The sequence below is a fragment of the Helicoverpa armigera genome, chromosome 25, assembly GCF_030705265.1.
Source record: "Helicoverpa armigera isolate CAAS_96S chromosome 25, ASM3070526v1, whole genome shotgun sequence".
Classification (NCBI taxonomy): domain Eukaryota; kingdom Metazoa; phylum Arthropoda; class Insecta; order Lepidoptera; family Noctuidae; genus Helicoverpa; species Helicoverpa armigera.
Window position 1 is genome coordinate 5,176,472 of NC_087144.1, and position 14,931 is coordinate 5,191,402.

General features: G+C 38.8%; 4 protein-coding genes across 4 annotated transcripts in view; all 4 read left to right on the forward strand.

Annotated features, from left to right (window-relative positions):
- Nucleotides 1–14,931, forward strand: part of LOC110381814 (protein tyrosine phosphatase domain-containing protein 1) — a 30,913-nt gene that overhangs the window by 11,747 nt on the left and 4,235 nt on the right. Inside the window, exons 3-8 of the mRNA XM_049845650.2 lie at nucleotides 3,580–3,660; nucleotides 4,105–4,220; nucleotides 4,576–4,698; nucleotides 13,853–14,036; nucleotides 14,310–14,430; nucleotides 14,731–14,902. Of these exons, the coding sequence (XP_049701607.1) occupies nucleotides 3,580–3,660; nucleotides 4,105–4,220; nucleotides 4,576–4,698; nucleotides 13,853–14,036; nucleotides 14,310–14,430; nucleotides 14,731–14,902 (797 nt within the window). The remainder of the gene's footprint in view (nucleotides 1–3,579; nucleotides 3,661–4,104; nucleotides 4,221–4,575; nucleotides 4,699–13,852; nucleotides 14,037–14,309; nucleotides 14,431–14,730; nucleotides 14,903–14,931) is intronic.
- Nucleotides 5,720–7,182, forward strand: LOC110381822 (retinol dehydrogenase 11-like). The gene has a single exon (XM_049845660.2). The coding sequence runs from the start codon at nucleotides 5,761–5,763 to the stop codon at nucleotides 6,766–6,768; it is 1,008 nt and encodes a 335-aa protein (XP_049701617.2). The 5' UTR covers nucleotides 5,720–5,760; the 3' UTR covers nucleotides 6,769–7,182.
- Nucleotides 8,866–11,433, forward strand: LOC126055624 (retinol dehydrogenase 12). The gene has a single exon (XM_049845658.2). The coding sequence runs from the start codon at nucleotides 8,920–8,922 to the stop codon at nucleotides 9,907–9,909; it is 990 nt and encodes a 329-aa protein (XP_049701615.2). The 5' UTR covers nucleotides 8,866–8,919; the 3' UTR covers nucleotides 9,910–11,433.
- Nucleotides 11,504–12,783, forward strand: LOC126055625 (retinol dehydrogenase 12-like). The gene has a single exon (XM_049845659.2). It carries the CDS (start codon nucleotides 11,630–11,632, stop codon nucleotides 12,614–12,616), a length of 987 nt encoding a protein of 328 aa, XP_049701616.2. The 5' UTR covers nucleotides 11,504–11,629; the 3' UTR covers nucleotides 12,617–12,783.

The window sequence follows — 14,931 nt, forward strand, 5'->3', positions numbered from 1 at the left end:
ATAATAATAATAGCGTCCACGGCCGATTCCGGTGGCTGTTCTATATTATAGTGCACGAGCATTTGCGCAGACACAGTTGCACTCCCTATTCCTTCACTCTCATAACCCGATGGGACAGGATGAGAAAATACGACTGTTTTACTGACTAACAGCAACTGCGCCAAAAAACGACACATATTTTTGAATTACCCATAAAATCCCAATGAATCGAATAGATCCAAGATGGACCCTGGACCCCTATGTAGTATCTTACTAATCCAAACTTTTTTTTATTTACTCCAAGATTCAATACATTTCCTTTTCAATAACAAAAAAACCTTGGCCATTACATGAAAACTTGCATTCCTCACAATATAACAAAAATAAGCCCCAGTGAAACATTGACCTATAAATATATTTCTATCATAGATAACAGTAACCTTTATAAAAAGCTGTGGCAGCCGTGAACATATTATATGGCCGACGTAATGAACTGCTCGCCACTTTAATAATGTAGACCAACACTATGCCTAGGATATGTTAGACGCACACTGGGGTATGCGACAACAGAGGATAGTTTTTGGTAAACTAAACTATAGGTACGGTTTCGTAAAAGGCAATTACTAAATAAAAGTATACGTGGTGGCTATAAATGACTAAATAATCTGAAAAAGAAATGCTGCGTATTCAGCCGAAAAAAGACAATCGAAATGATTGATCCCTCCACAGCCCACATTCAATGTGCTATCATGAATTTCTTAAATTCAAAATTACCGAAATATTCTAGGTTTAGGCTTTCAGAATTTTCGGGGGTTAGTTTACCTGATTGTGACAACATCAGAAAAAGGTTTCTCATTTGATTTGCACACTGAAACTACTGAAAGATAGGAATCTAAATTGCAGAAATGAAGGATAATTATATACCACGATAGAGTCCGTAGTACAAACGTAGCCTATTTCAGTATGAGTGCGTTGGTCCTTATAGGACACGGTTCATGTTTACAATGTCACTGTTATATTTGTGACCACCTACTAGGTTATAAAAACTTGACCGTGAATAAACAACCCAATATACATACATAGACATCAAAATAAATTGTTGTTTTACGCGTATTTTTATGACGTACATACCTATAAAAATATAATTATAGACAGTCGGAACTTAATTGCAATATTAATTGCTAACTGATTCCCATGGTCTAATCCGCGTTCCGAGGGAAATTATTTCCATATCCGGATAAAATAGCCTGTGTTAGTTGAGGACAATGTAACTTCTCAACAGTGACATAATTTTTCAAATCGGTTCAGTAGTTTTGGCACTTTTAGGTACTGTACAAACATAAAACTAGTTGTGATAAAGAAGTAGTATAAGTAGATTCTATTAGTATAGAAATAAGGTACGATCATTTTTCTTTTCTGAACATTTTCGGACACATTGCCAACGTTATAAATTACTCTTTTCAAAACAGTAATGTAGCCAAAAATATAACTGAAGAAACGAAACTTTTGTGAAAATCATATTCTATTAATAAAACTTATAATTAACGAAACTAAAAAAAACACAAAGTATACTAGGGTTACCTACTTAATTAAGCACCCTTCTGGAAATTATCATACGTAGGTAGTTTTCCTTGGCCTTAAAACAAAAGTACACAATAAATATGTGTGGTCGCGTGACTTCCTGGCACTTTATTTTATGTTCATTATTAGTGTAATAATATACTTTTTATTCGAGTTACTAATGTTGAGGAGTGAGGGTGGAGATACACTGGTCTCTTTCACTAGGCTTTTTTTAAGATACTTACAGGTAGTCACAATATCTCATTTTTCTTTCACCTAAGTTATTGATCAGGAAAACCTTTGTACCAAGAGTAGGTAAGTACCTCCACAGCTCAATTATTGGGTAACGTATCTATAGGGGAGGAACATTATCTTGTGTTACAGCACATTGAATATAATACAAAGGGCTGGCCAATACGTTGGCCAAAGAATCTGCATTGCCCTCCAGTGTAGCAATGCGGCTGGCCATCGGTCACATTCCCCGCTGACAGCGGTGCAGATGAGATTTTACCTAATGTCTATATTATATCTAGATAATTTATCTTTTTTTTGCATTAGTAGTTACTTAAATATAGAGCCTGACATAAAATATATGTTTATGTAAATACTTATATTTCGTACCTTTTCTACGCTCAGTGTACCCGCAGCCTAAAACTGCAGTCGTAATAACACATGTCATTTCTTAATAAAACAAAGTACTGGAAAACTGCAGATAAATGAGCAAATTACACCTACTTTAGTTTTTGAGCTACTTTATTTAAATAAGCGCATGCGATTTATGAAATATTTTCTTGTTTTTTTCTGATTTTCAATGTCACATGTTTGGCTGTTGCCGCGGTAAACGTAATATTTTATCGTTTTAAATTAACTGAAAATGTTAATTGCATGCCTACTTTTTTATAACATTAAGTTCCATATTTTTTGGTTTAGCGTAATTTAACATACTTAGTTGAAATCGATATTTGTTGAGCGTCGAATATAAATGATGAGTGAAAATGATTTTCCGAAGTTATAATAGTTTTCATATTGAGACATTACGCCGAGGTTAGAACAACGTAGTAAAATATAAGTAAGTCATTCCGTTTCCTTAACAACTCCTTAAACACAGTTTACGATAATTTATTTTTCCCCAAAGTCTCCAAAAGTTTACCTTAACCTTATTTGAATTAGAGTAAAAAACTGTGTCAAGTACGCACTTTCTTCGTAACTACGCTTATAAAATTAAACATAACACATTAATTTATAATTGTAACTTAGATTTCAGATTATAACCATTGAAAATGTTCTAACGGAGAATGATTTATAAACACGCGTGTTCTTATATCATCATGTACTACCTATGTGAATCTATACTAATATTAAAAAGCTGAAGAGTTTGTTTGTTTGTTTGAACGCGCTAATCTCCGAAACTACTGGTTCGATTTGAAAAATTCTTTCAGTGTTAGATAGCCCATTTATCGAGGAAGGCTATAGGCTACTTTTTATCCGGGTTCGTGCCGAGGTTCCCACGGGATGCGGGTGAAACCGCTGGCAGAAGCTAGTGTATGATATAGTAGGTACTAATGTTAGGTTATACCTACATAATATAGGCCTAGATTGTCTATCAAAGTGCTAATGTATACCCTTAATTGTTGTCGTGTTTGATATAATGGAGTGTGTTGTTGTAAACAAATCTGTTTTATGATTTTAACATACTTAGTAGGTGAAATAGACTAGCGTACTTAGTTGCAGTGTTTTAACATCTGCATATTTATATTTAGTAACGGTTTGAAATCTTGTGATACCGGTTTCATACCTTAAGAGCGTATACGAGATTTACTTAGCGTGAGTTTAAATAGTTTGAGTAGCCGTTGTATGTTACAGGTACAATAATAATTTGTCAATACTAATTTAAGCCTTCACAAACTATGACATCTTCAGACGTATATACGTAAACGACAATCCCAAAACAATACACAAATATTATACCCATTATCTATTCAACCCTTGCCTCGACATGTCTAGCTCAATATCTTACATAACGTTGTCAACTTGTCACAGGGTTACGGACGATATCCTCGCGATGGCGCGGCCCAGCACCGCGAGCATCGCCGCCAGGAATATTATACAACAGTTCCATAGGTAAGCCTGTGTGTAAGACTAGTTGTTCACCGCGGTTTCACCCACGTGCAGGGAAAAACATTTTTCGAAAACATATAAAATGTAGCCAGTGACCTTTCTCAGGAACTAGGCTGTGTGTGTGCCATTCATTGAAATCGGTTCTGAAGTTTTGGCGTGAAATTCAAATATACAGACATACCTACCTGGGGTTTGTTTTTCGATTTTATATAATAAGTAGGTACCTAAGTATCAAAAATTGAGCGAAACTATGAATGCAAAACTGCAGGCACGCACGGCACAATGACTTTGTGAGATCCCGGATCTATAAATAATATTCCCGGCTATCAAAGATTTTTATTATAGGTATCAGTTAGTAAAGAAACTCCCACAGACTTCCACATCTCCTGAGACTTCTGATTGACCCTTTTACTAACTTGTGTTAATACGTAATAACGCTTTTTACAGCTGGGGTATTCGCACAGTAATAAACCTCCAGACCCCGGGGGAGCACGCCAGCTGTGGACCCCCACTCACCAAGTCGGGGTTCACGTACGACCCCACCATTTTCATGGCCAATGATAGTAAGTTTTACTTCCACATATTTTCAGCTCATTACCAATAGCCTGTCCTAATTGCCAACCTCTGGAGCCGGGAGCACCACTTGCAGGTCCGCGGTGCTCCCTCCTTAAAAACTGTGACCGCTCAAAGATGATCATTTTCATTTTAAAGAGGATTCGCATCATTATTCGTTCCGCTGTTTTGAGCTAAAACATAACAGGCAAACCAAGGAGAACAGAAGGAAGAAACCCATGCTACCCACCTATGCAAGCTATCCTCACCATTGCTTGATCTTGGGACTCAGCTCGCCAATCCGTGACAAGCAAAATATAATTTTCTAAATGTAACTCCTATACAACTCGTAAAATTTTCTTTTAGTATACTACTACAATTTCGCGTGGCCGGACTACGCGGAGGCGAGTCTGAGCGGTCTCCTCAATATGGCTAAGGTGCTGTCCTTCGCCTTGCAAGAGGGCAGGGTGGCTATTCACTGCCATGCAGGTAATATTACCCACTACCTATATAAATGCTGCAACTGAATGCACTTCTCTTCCACACAATAGCTTGCAAAATCACCCAGTTTTGCGTTGGATAAAGGCTACTCAAATTATCTGCATAATCCAAAGCCTGCTCCGTCCTGCCCCCAAGGTGGTTGTTCGAAAGAATTACCGCGGCCCTGGTACTAAGGGTTTCAGAAGGAACATAATGGGTTTCAGTCAGTAAGAGTCTGACACTCCCTCACGCTTCTAACCCACAGCGGGAGGGATCATTTGATGATTTCCCACAAACAAAACAAGAGGGTAATGGGTCATTACCCAAAAAAAGGGTAATGGGTCACTGTGTGAAACTCGTGGCTCATACTTTGGCTCAAGTTCAAAGCCAACATAAACGTCCGTTTTTCTTATAAAACAACTGTTTACTTTGAATATTGAATGTGAAAATTCGTAGAAAATTGTTATTTTCAGGAAACCGTCGTTTATGTTGTCGGTGAAATTGGGTTTTCGTAGTTCTGTAGTTTGTATACTTTTTTCTATATTTTTTTTTTGTGTTCCGTACCCAAATGGCAAAACGGGACACTATTTCTATGTAGGTAAGACTTCGCTGTCGGTTAGCCCGTCCGTCTTTTACCAGGCTATATCTAGCACCCTTCATGCACGAGTCCGACTCGCACTAGGCCGGTTTTTTTTTTGACCTCATAAATAAGCGATGTATAATTAAAAAAAATAGTTTATAACTTTTACCTTTGTCATTATAATTACTATTTATTATATAGAAGATTGACATTTGAACTACTTATCTTCTCATGAATCATTGCATAGCGTGTCACCAATTAATGGCGTGCATAATTATGCATGTCCACTTAGCACTCTAAATAATTACACAGTACTCTGCCCACTGAGATTACATTCCCTTATTAACGTGTTACTACGAGCATAGTACTTGCTCTATTTACAGGAAAATAACCTGAATGGCCTTATGATAAGAATACTAACAACCTTAAGTAGACTTTATATGCGCGCTCAGATCTCAGCTCAGTTGATTCACTGTGACTAGCGCGGAAACATGATTCTCGCCATAGCGTATTACTTGTTTATAACAACGCTAGTTGCCTATTTCATAATATTGTTGACTTTATTGATCACATTAACGTTTATTAAAATTAAATTAGAACCTGTGAAAGGAGTGTGTAAATCTAACGCTAGACTGGACGGGAAAGTCGCGCTCGTGACTGGCGGGAACCAAGGCATCGGATTGGAGACCGCTCGCGGGCTCGCGTCCCACGGAGCTACCGTTGTCATCGCGTGCCGGGATAAAGACAAGAGTGCAAAAGCTATCGCCGACATCACAGCCTCCACAGGAAACAAGAATATCGAATTCAGGCACTTAGACCTCGCCAGTTTCAGCAATGTGAGACAATTTGCCGAAGATTTCAACAAGGCCTACGATCGCCTCGATATTTTGGTCAACAATGCTGGCTGCGGTGGCTACTCCTTCAGTTTAACTAAAGACGGAGTCAGCGAAGTCATGCAAATCAACTATTTTGGGCCGTTCCTGTTAACAAACCTGCTGTTAGACAAACTGAAAGCTTCCAAGCCTAGCCGGATCATCATAGTGTCTTCTTGCCTCCACTATCTCGGAAAACTGCACCCAGACGAAATACGATTCGGAGGAGATGGAGTGCTGAATCAATTTCTCATATATGCTAAAAGTAAGCTATGTGATCTGCTTTGGACGAAGGCATTGGCCAAAAGACTCCCTGAAGGCGTGACGGTCAACAGTTTGCATCCCGGAGCTGTGAAGACTGATATATTTAAGAAGTTGCCATATGTTATAAGCAAGACTGTGGATATACTGTTGGAACTGTTTGCGTGTAAGACGCCTAAAGAGGGAGCTCAGACGACGCTGCACTGCTGTCTCGCTGAGGAGCTGGAGAACGTGACGGGGAAGTACTTCATGGAGTGCGCGGAAGCAGGATACAGCAGTCTCGCTGATGACGACGACCTGGTCGAAGATGTGTGGAACAACAGTATAAAGATCACGAATTTTAATGAACCCAGTCGCTCAGGTTGATAGGTATACCTATGTAAATATGTTGTTAATTTAATTAGACGTGCATTTTACGTCAATCTGCGGTTGTTGTGCGTAGCTAATAAATAATTTAATGGAAGAAAGAAAAGTGAATTTGAATGACGGATCTACATAAATGAATAATAGTGTCAAAGTTCAAAAAATAAACTGAATAAGGTCTATAGCCAGACATTGAAATGAATATGAACGTTGCACTGGTGAAGGTCACAGTATTTATTTTATTTATTTGGCTCACCAACAATTGTTTACACGACAAAAATATTAAATACAATCATCATGATACAATACTTGTGTATTTCAGTGCTAATACTGTAGTAATGGATAGGAGTTTAATTTATAATACGCTAAGTAATAAATAAATGTATTCTTGTGTGGTAAAGAATTTCAAAAGAATTAAATAATATTTGTTGTTTTCAACAAAGCCTAAGGGTGTATTTTCATATATATAGAAGACCTTATTACGAAACGTGAATTGCTAGGTGACATATACCCGGTCAAAGGCGCAGAGGCAGGCCAAAACTGAGGTATGTGAGTGTCGTTAAGGAAGACATGGAAATCTGCGAAGTCGAAGAGGAGAAGAAACGGCAAGAAACTCCATAGACACTGTTTTCAAAACAGAAAGTGTTTACAATATTTGACTTTTTTCACCTACAGCGTGATTGAACTTAGTGAGTGTCTAACCCGACAAATAAGTATAAGGACAACTTGATAACTTTGCAAACAATTGTTTTGTGTTTACAAATTACTTTGCTAGATATAGGTGTCTATTTATTCCATTGACTTGCAATTATCTATACGACTTTGGTCGCATTATTGCACACCGAGAGGCATCAGGTTTTCATCCAGTTCACTCATCATCATATCATCTAGGTAAATCTAGAATTTAATGTATGTATATCCAAATTGGTTTTGCGTACGTACTATATAATTACATTATATATACATCTTCTTCTTGCTCCGTTCCCAATTTCATTTTGTTTTAGCGTCCATTCCTGCCAGTCTCCATAATTTTAGTATTCACGATTATCTTTCAGACAACCTGTCCATCATTTCTTTGGGCTACCTCTCCCTATCCATCCATCTTTACTATATCGTCCATTCATACATACATATTCATAAGATCTTAAATTGCTCATTGATCCACATTTTAAAACCATTCATGAGCACCTGTGACCTGTCTGCGTCTAAAAGGAATATTATTTATCATGCATAAATTAATAATCTTCTTCTTATCGAGTGAGCATTTATCACCTAACAAGCCCTCGTCTCAGAATTTTCTCAAATCCGCCTAACGCCCTGCAGTAATTTAGCATTAAATAAGTGTAGACGCGACGATCCATTGTTTATATATATCAATTAAAAACTATCATGTGGTAATTACCTACTAATTACTTTCATAACTATAACATAATTCAGAGAAATCTTGCGGGTAATCTCATTGTTTATGTGTTTTAATTGGACACTATTATCTATTAACCACTCATTTAGTTTATAATCATAATTATTACAACTAAATGGGCTGATGTTGTCGTTAAGCGGACCTCTTATTATTCTAGCTTCTACAATCTCTTTCAAATGTACACCATGTTTCAAATGAACCATTCCGAACCGATTCCGTGCACCCCTGAATTGTTAGTGTAAGGTTCGATGCCCTAGTCACCTTACACGTGTAAACATACTTGCCATTCTTAATCTTAATCGGTCAGTAGCAGCCGCAGGGTCGATGAAAGTTTAGAGGACTCTGGTCAATGTTTAGACTAAAACTCCCCCCATCGGAAACGAGGGAAGGAGTTTTAAAAATGCTGATTATACTACTACCAGTAGGCGCTGTATTGCCGTTGGCAGCAGTTTAAATAGTTAGCCAAAAGCCAAAAGTTCTTTCTTAAGAAAGTCAGGACAATGTCAAGAAGATGGTATTGGTACGAATATCAATTTAGTACTTATTGCTACAGGTATTAGCAATAAATTAGCAAATGAAATACACGATTCAATCTAAGTAGGTACAATATGTAATTTTTAAGTGAACCAAAATAAATAGGTGATAACCCCTACACGTATATATTTAAAGTAAGTAAGCTTACATATTCACGATGCGTATTGGATCAGTAACCTCGGCGAGCCCAAAGCGGCAACATGATACTCACTATCTTATACTTATTGTTTGCAACAGTATTCGTTTTATTCCTCGCTTTGATTCTGCTCATATTATTGCCTGCGATATACATTAAAGTTAAATTAGAGCCCGTGAAAGGAGTATGTAAATCTGACGTGAGACTAGACGGGAAGGTCGCGCTGGTGACTGGCGGGAACCAAGGCATCGGGCTAGAGACCGCCCGCGAGCTAGCTGCGCGCGGCGCCGCCGTCGTCATCGCGTGCCGAGACAAGGACAGGAGTGCACAAGCCATCGCCGACATCACAGCCTCCACAGGGAACCACAACGTCGTGTACAAACACTTAGACCTCGCCAGATTCAGCAGTGTCAGACAATTCGCTGAAGACTTCAACAGCACTTACGATCGCCTCGATATTTTAGTCAACAACGCTGGTTGCGGTGGTCTAAAATGCAAACTGACTGGAGATGGCGTCGACGTGGTGATGCAAGTCAACTACTTTGGACCGTTCCTGCTGACGAACCTGCTATTAGATAAACTGAAAGCTTCTCAACCCAGCAGGATCATCATAGTGTCATCTTATCTCCATCATTTCGGAAAATTCCGCGTCAGTGATATGCATTTACCCCTCGAGCAGGGAATCAAAAATCAGGTGCTAATGTACTCGAGGAGTAAGTTGTGTGATGTAATGTGGGCAAAAGCGTTAGCCAAGAGATTACCTGCAGGTGTGACTGTCAACTCCCTACATCCAGGAGTTGTTAGAACCGATATATTTAAGAGGCTTCCACCATCAGTGAGGAAGGTGTTAGATCTAGTGATAGATATGTTTTCGTTTAAGACGCCTAAAGAGGGCGCTCAGACGACGCTGCACTGCTGCCTGGCTGAGGAGCTGGAGAACGTGACGGGGAAGTACTTCATGGAGTGCGCAGAAGCAGGGTACAGCAGCCTCGCTGATGACGAGGATCTGGTCGAAGAAGTCTGGAACAACAGTATAAAAATCACCAATACCTAATGTTTAACGAATCCAGTCATTGAAGCCGAAACCATTGTAAACAATACAATTATATTGTTATTCTAATTAAATGCATTTACCTACCACTGTGACAAGAAAGGTAAATTAAATTACACAAGTGTACAATGTACATACATATTATATCTACATTAATAAAATATAATTCTAGTATAAAAGTTCAAATACCTAAACACGCTTCCTGAAACCCTGATTCAAGTGCAGAAAGATACGCACAGTAGCGTCTTCAGTAGTCGAAGCAGAAACTGGCGAAGCAACACTGTGTAGCATGAACCATTTCAATTTTAGACCCTTCCTTTTAGGTGATATAGGCCACTTACTGATGAATTGCCTGAAAGATGACATGAACAAGAAGGGAGTGAGTGTCCGTATGACGAGTGACAGGAAAGAATGGAAGCAGAAGACATATTGCGCCGACCCCAAATAAAATTGGGAACAGGACAGGAAGACGAAGAAGAAGGTCTACTGCTGAACAAAGTTCCGACACCATTTGTATTTAACTCCAAAATGAAAGAACCTACAAAAATCAATTTAGTGGTAGATTCTTCTTGGGTACCTACTACTAAGTAAATGGCTGTTTGTTTCCTACGGTTTTACTTGCGTCTCGACTAAAACATCCTCGTGCACCAAAACAAAAAGTATTGTTAACATTAAGTCTGTCTTCAGAAAACGATCTATCTCTCTACACCCTTTTATCACAATCGATTCAACAGTTTCACCGTAAAATATAGGAGCTATACTGCGGGTTGTTCGAAAGAGGTACCGCGGCCCTAGCACATAAAAAGGCCTACGACGGAACACGACGGCTTTTAGTCAGTAAGAGTCTGACACTCCCTCACCGCTGCTAACCCACAGCGGGAGGGGTCATTTGATGATTTTTTACGTCGTTAAAAAAAAAAAAAAATAGTCTGCTTACAAACAACCGAGGCTTTGAGTCATAAATTATTTCGATCAGATCATGCGGTTAATAGGTACTTAGTCACTAATAAAATTTATTGCAATCATTAAATACATTGTAAGAAGTAGGTAATGAGAGCCCTGAGTGCATAGTCCAAGGTTCGATGCCCGGCTTACTTGTGATACCTTTAGTTGCCTTTCTCAAGGATACAGTAACAGTCTCATGCACTCATGAACGTTTAGTTAGACAACTTACTCAAATAGAAACCCCTGACATCGGAAAATAAGATTAGCTTCAGTCCTTGTAATTTGAAGATCATTGAAACGAATGGTTTGCTAAAAGCTAGAAATTCCAACAATCAGTCTTTCTTATCTGTACCTATTGTGTTGACTGACCCTTAAGACTTGTTTGAAAGATATCCCCACGACTTGTTAACCCCGTTTTCTGGCAAAATCAAATCAAAGCTAGACAGCTGAACTGAACATTATTATTGAACATGGTATTCCTCAAGGTAAAAATCGAAATAAAGGAAAACTTGCCCCAAGGCGCTTTGCTAGTTCCATACGTAATAATTTTGCACTATTTACCTAAGACATTATAAACAATTTTATAATAAAAAAAACCATAACTGTATTTTTATCCATAAACATCAGCTTTGTTTACGGAACTCTAATACAATTTTTAAACGAACCAAAATAAACTGGTGATTAAGACCCTGCACGCATAACATGAATATTAAAATACGAGTTAGCTTATTCACGCGGACCGTTGGATCAGTAACCTCGGCGAGCCCAAAGCGGCAACATGATACTCACTATCTTATACTTATTGTTGGCAACAGTATTCGTTTTATTCCTCGCTTTGATTCTGCTCATATTATTGCCGGCGATATACATAAAAGTTAAATTAGAGCCCGTGAAAGGAGTATGTAAATCTGACGTGAGACTAGATGGGAAGGTCGCGCTGGTGACTGGCGGGAACCAAGGCATCGGGTTAGAGACCGCCCGCGAGCTAGCTGCGCGCGGCGCCGCCGTCGTCATCGCGTGTCGGGACAAGGACAGGAGTGCACAAGCCATCGCCGACATCACAGCCTCCACAGGGAACCACAACGTCGTGTACAAACACTTAGACCTCGCCAGATTCAGCAGTGTCAGACAATTCGCTGAAGACTTCAACAGCACTTACGATCGCCTCGATATTTTAGTCAACAACGCTGGCTGTGCCGGCCTGAAATGCAAACTGACTGGAGATGGCGTCGACGTGGTGATGCAAGTCAACTACTTTGGACCGTTCCTACTGACGAACCTGCTGTTAGACAAACTGAAAGCTTCTCAACCTAGCAGGATCATTATAGTGTCATCTTGTCTCCATCATTTTGGAAAAATCCGCATCAGTGATATGCATTTGCCCCTTGAGCAAGGAATCAAAAACCAGATGCTAATGTACTCGAGGAGTAAGTTGTGTGATGCGCTGTGGACGAAAGCGTTAGCCAAGAGACTACCTGCAGGTGTGACTGTCAACTCCTTACACCCTGGTTTTGTTAGAACTGATATATTTAAGAGGCTTCCACCGTCGGCGAAGAAGGTATTAGATCTAGTGATAGATATGTTTTCGTTTAAGACGCCTAAAGAGGGCGCTCAGACGACGCTGCACTGCTGTCTCGCTGAGGAGCTGGAGAACGTGACGGGGAAGTACTTCATGGAGTGCGCAGAAGCAGGATACAGCAGCCTCGCTGATGACGACGACCTGGTCGAAGATGTGTGGGTCAAAAGTCTGAAGATAACTAGTTAAATAATAACCTTTGAATTGGTTGCGGTTAGAAACCGGTCAGTCAATGATATTGCGCATTTTATCGAGCAGTTAATAAACTTTTAAATGAAAAAGTTCGAAGGTCAAATGCATGTACATTGTGTAAGTAGGTACTACATATAAACATATATTATAGTTAATTCAAACAACAACATCCTTTGTTTACTTTTTCCCTATCTTCTTCAATTAGATCTAAACATAGAACATCTAGATACATTTATAAGCCCTAAATGGGATCATCTATGCCCACTGTGGCAAACCAAAATTGTAGAAGAAAAGCTTTACGGTAGTACTGAAGTAAATCCAAATTAGGTATGTCTATGTAAGAAATTAGAATACGAAAACAAGGAAGATGAAAGCTGGACTAGAGAAGCTATAATTATACCAAAGTCCAATCCCATAATTCATCACGGCTTAGACGGACGAGACCCGTTTCTTTCGTAGGCATGCGTAGCTTGTGATCGTTTAAAATATAAACAGAGCCGGTTTATCTACAATATCTATGTGGCATAATTATTCAATTAATTATCTTTATGTAGGTGCTACTAAACTGTGTCTATATTTTCTAAGATAAAAGACTTGATGTGTTGTCTCTTAGGGATGCCATGTCACTAAAATATCGTATGTATTGGTCTAAAGTATCCTTGGTCCTTTTTCGAACTGTATCAAACATTTAAATCGGTCCAGTAGTTTTGGTTTGAGTGGCTTGTTCATGATAGGTAAATAAACACGAATACATTGTGGCCATGATAAACATTAATGCAACAATCACTCAACTATATCTTTGTCCAATCTTTGAGGAAAAGCTATTGCAGTGCTGACGTCTTTAGAATGTAAAGTAATAAAAGACATAAAATCCAGTTCCACATTTATTTATTTGCCTACAATGGTTATTTTTGACGTCAAAATGAAAAAAAAAATAGACGAGATAAATAAAAAACTTAATTCAGTGTGCTTACTAGGTACCTATTCATTTTCAGGTTCTTCTTCGAATAAGAAACGTTCGGGATTTGCGTGTTCTACCACTAAGAGCAACCCAGTAGTTCGGACAAAACAAACACTTCAGCTTTCTAATATTCAGTCCAGAAGTTCAAACATTCACATTATAAGAATCATTCAGCAACCAGACTTTTGAAGACCCGGAAAAAATATTCCTTCTTGCAATAAACCATAGCATGTCACAGATGTTTTTAACATTATAAAATTTCTTATTTCCAGGGCTAGGGCGTACAGGAGTCCTGATAGCCTGCTACCTAGTCTACTCCCTGAGGATCAGAGCCAACGACGCAATCAGACTGGTGCGTAAGAAGCGCCCCAAGTCTGTGCAGACGTCTGGACAGATCCTGTGTGTGCAGCAGTTTGAACACTATATGTTGCCACAGACTATCGTTTTTAGTTCCAAGTTAGTATTATATTCATATCTTAATACTGAGAATCGGTAGAGCACGCCTAGTAATGCAATTAGATCGCTGCTCAAAAATACGCCTACGGAAATGGTTTTTGGAGACAAATAACTGATCAAAACTCTAAGGATTACCTACTTAAAGAAACCAATTCGACTTGAGCTAGCGTAATGATTAACTCGCATTTTTTTTCTCTAGTCTATAAGAAAAAGCCAGTTTTAACAGTGGGCCAATAAAAAAATAAGGAGTATAATGATGGTTTTATTTTACAGAGAAACTCTAAATTTGACAAAAGACAGGAAAACGTCGGAGTTTACATTAAAACAGTACCTGTATCGACAGCGTGCGACTCTGCATGGACTCGAAGAGAGAGCCTTCAGGGAACTGCCAAAAGTGAGTAGATCATCCACCTAGGTAGACCTAGAACTCCAAGATTCATCCACCTAAATATAATTTTCGAAGAGACTACCATTTGCAGAATGCTGATGAAGATATAAAATAGTTTCCGCCGAAAAGCCACAACAGCATTCATTTCTACACATTTAAAGTCAGAATTATTTATTTTAAATACTATACCTAAGCTACTGCATACTCTTACAAAAAGTAAGACCCTATTTGCACGAAAAAAATAGAACAAAAAAAGGTTACTGACTTTTATTATTGTTTCGCTAAAACTTTTACCGTAATTTTCAGATAGTATACTGCCTCTGTGAACGTCTTCTGAAGCTATGTGGGTGTCAGCAGAGCGTGGGGCTGGACTTCCGCGTGAAGAACAAACCCTTTTACAAGTCTTTCATGGTGTACAAGCTGAGGAAGAGCAAACCTCCCGACCCTACGACTCCTGAGGAGGCCACTACTGAACATGGTAAGTTCTTGAGCTTTTATAAACTTCTT

Excerpts from the sequence above, each read along its gene's own strand:
- LOC126055625 (XM_049845659.2), top strand. The coding sequence starts at position 11,630 with ATGATACTCACTATCTTATACTTATTGTTGGCAACAGTATTCGTTTTA.
- LOC110381822 (XM_049845660.2), top strand. The coding sequence starts at position 5,761 with ATGATTCTCGCCATAGCGTATTACTTGTTTATAACAACGCTAGTTGCC.
- LOC126055624 (XM_049845658.2), top strand. The coding sequence starts at position 8,920 with ATGATACTCACTATCTTATACTTATTGTTTGCAACAGTATTCGTTTTA.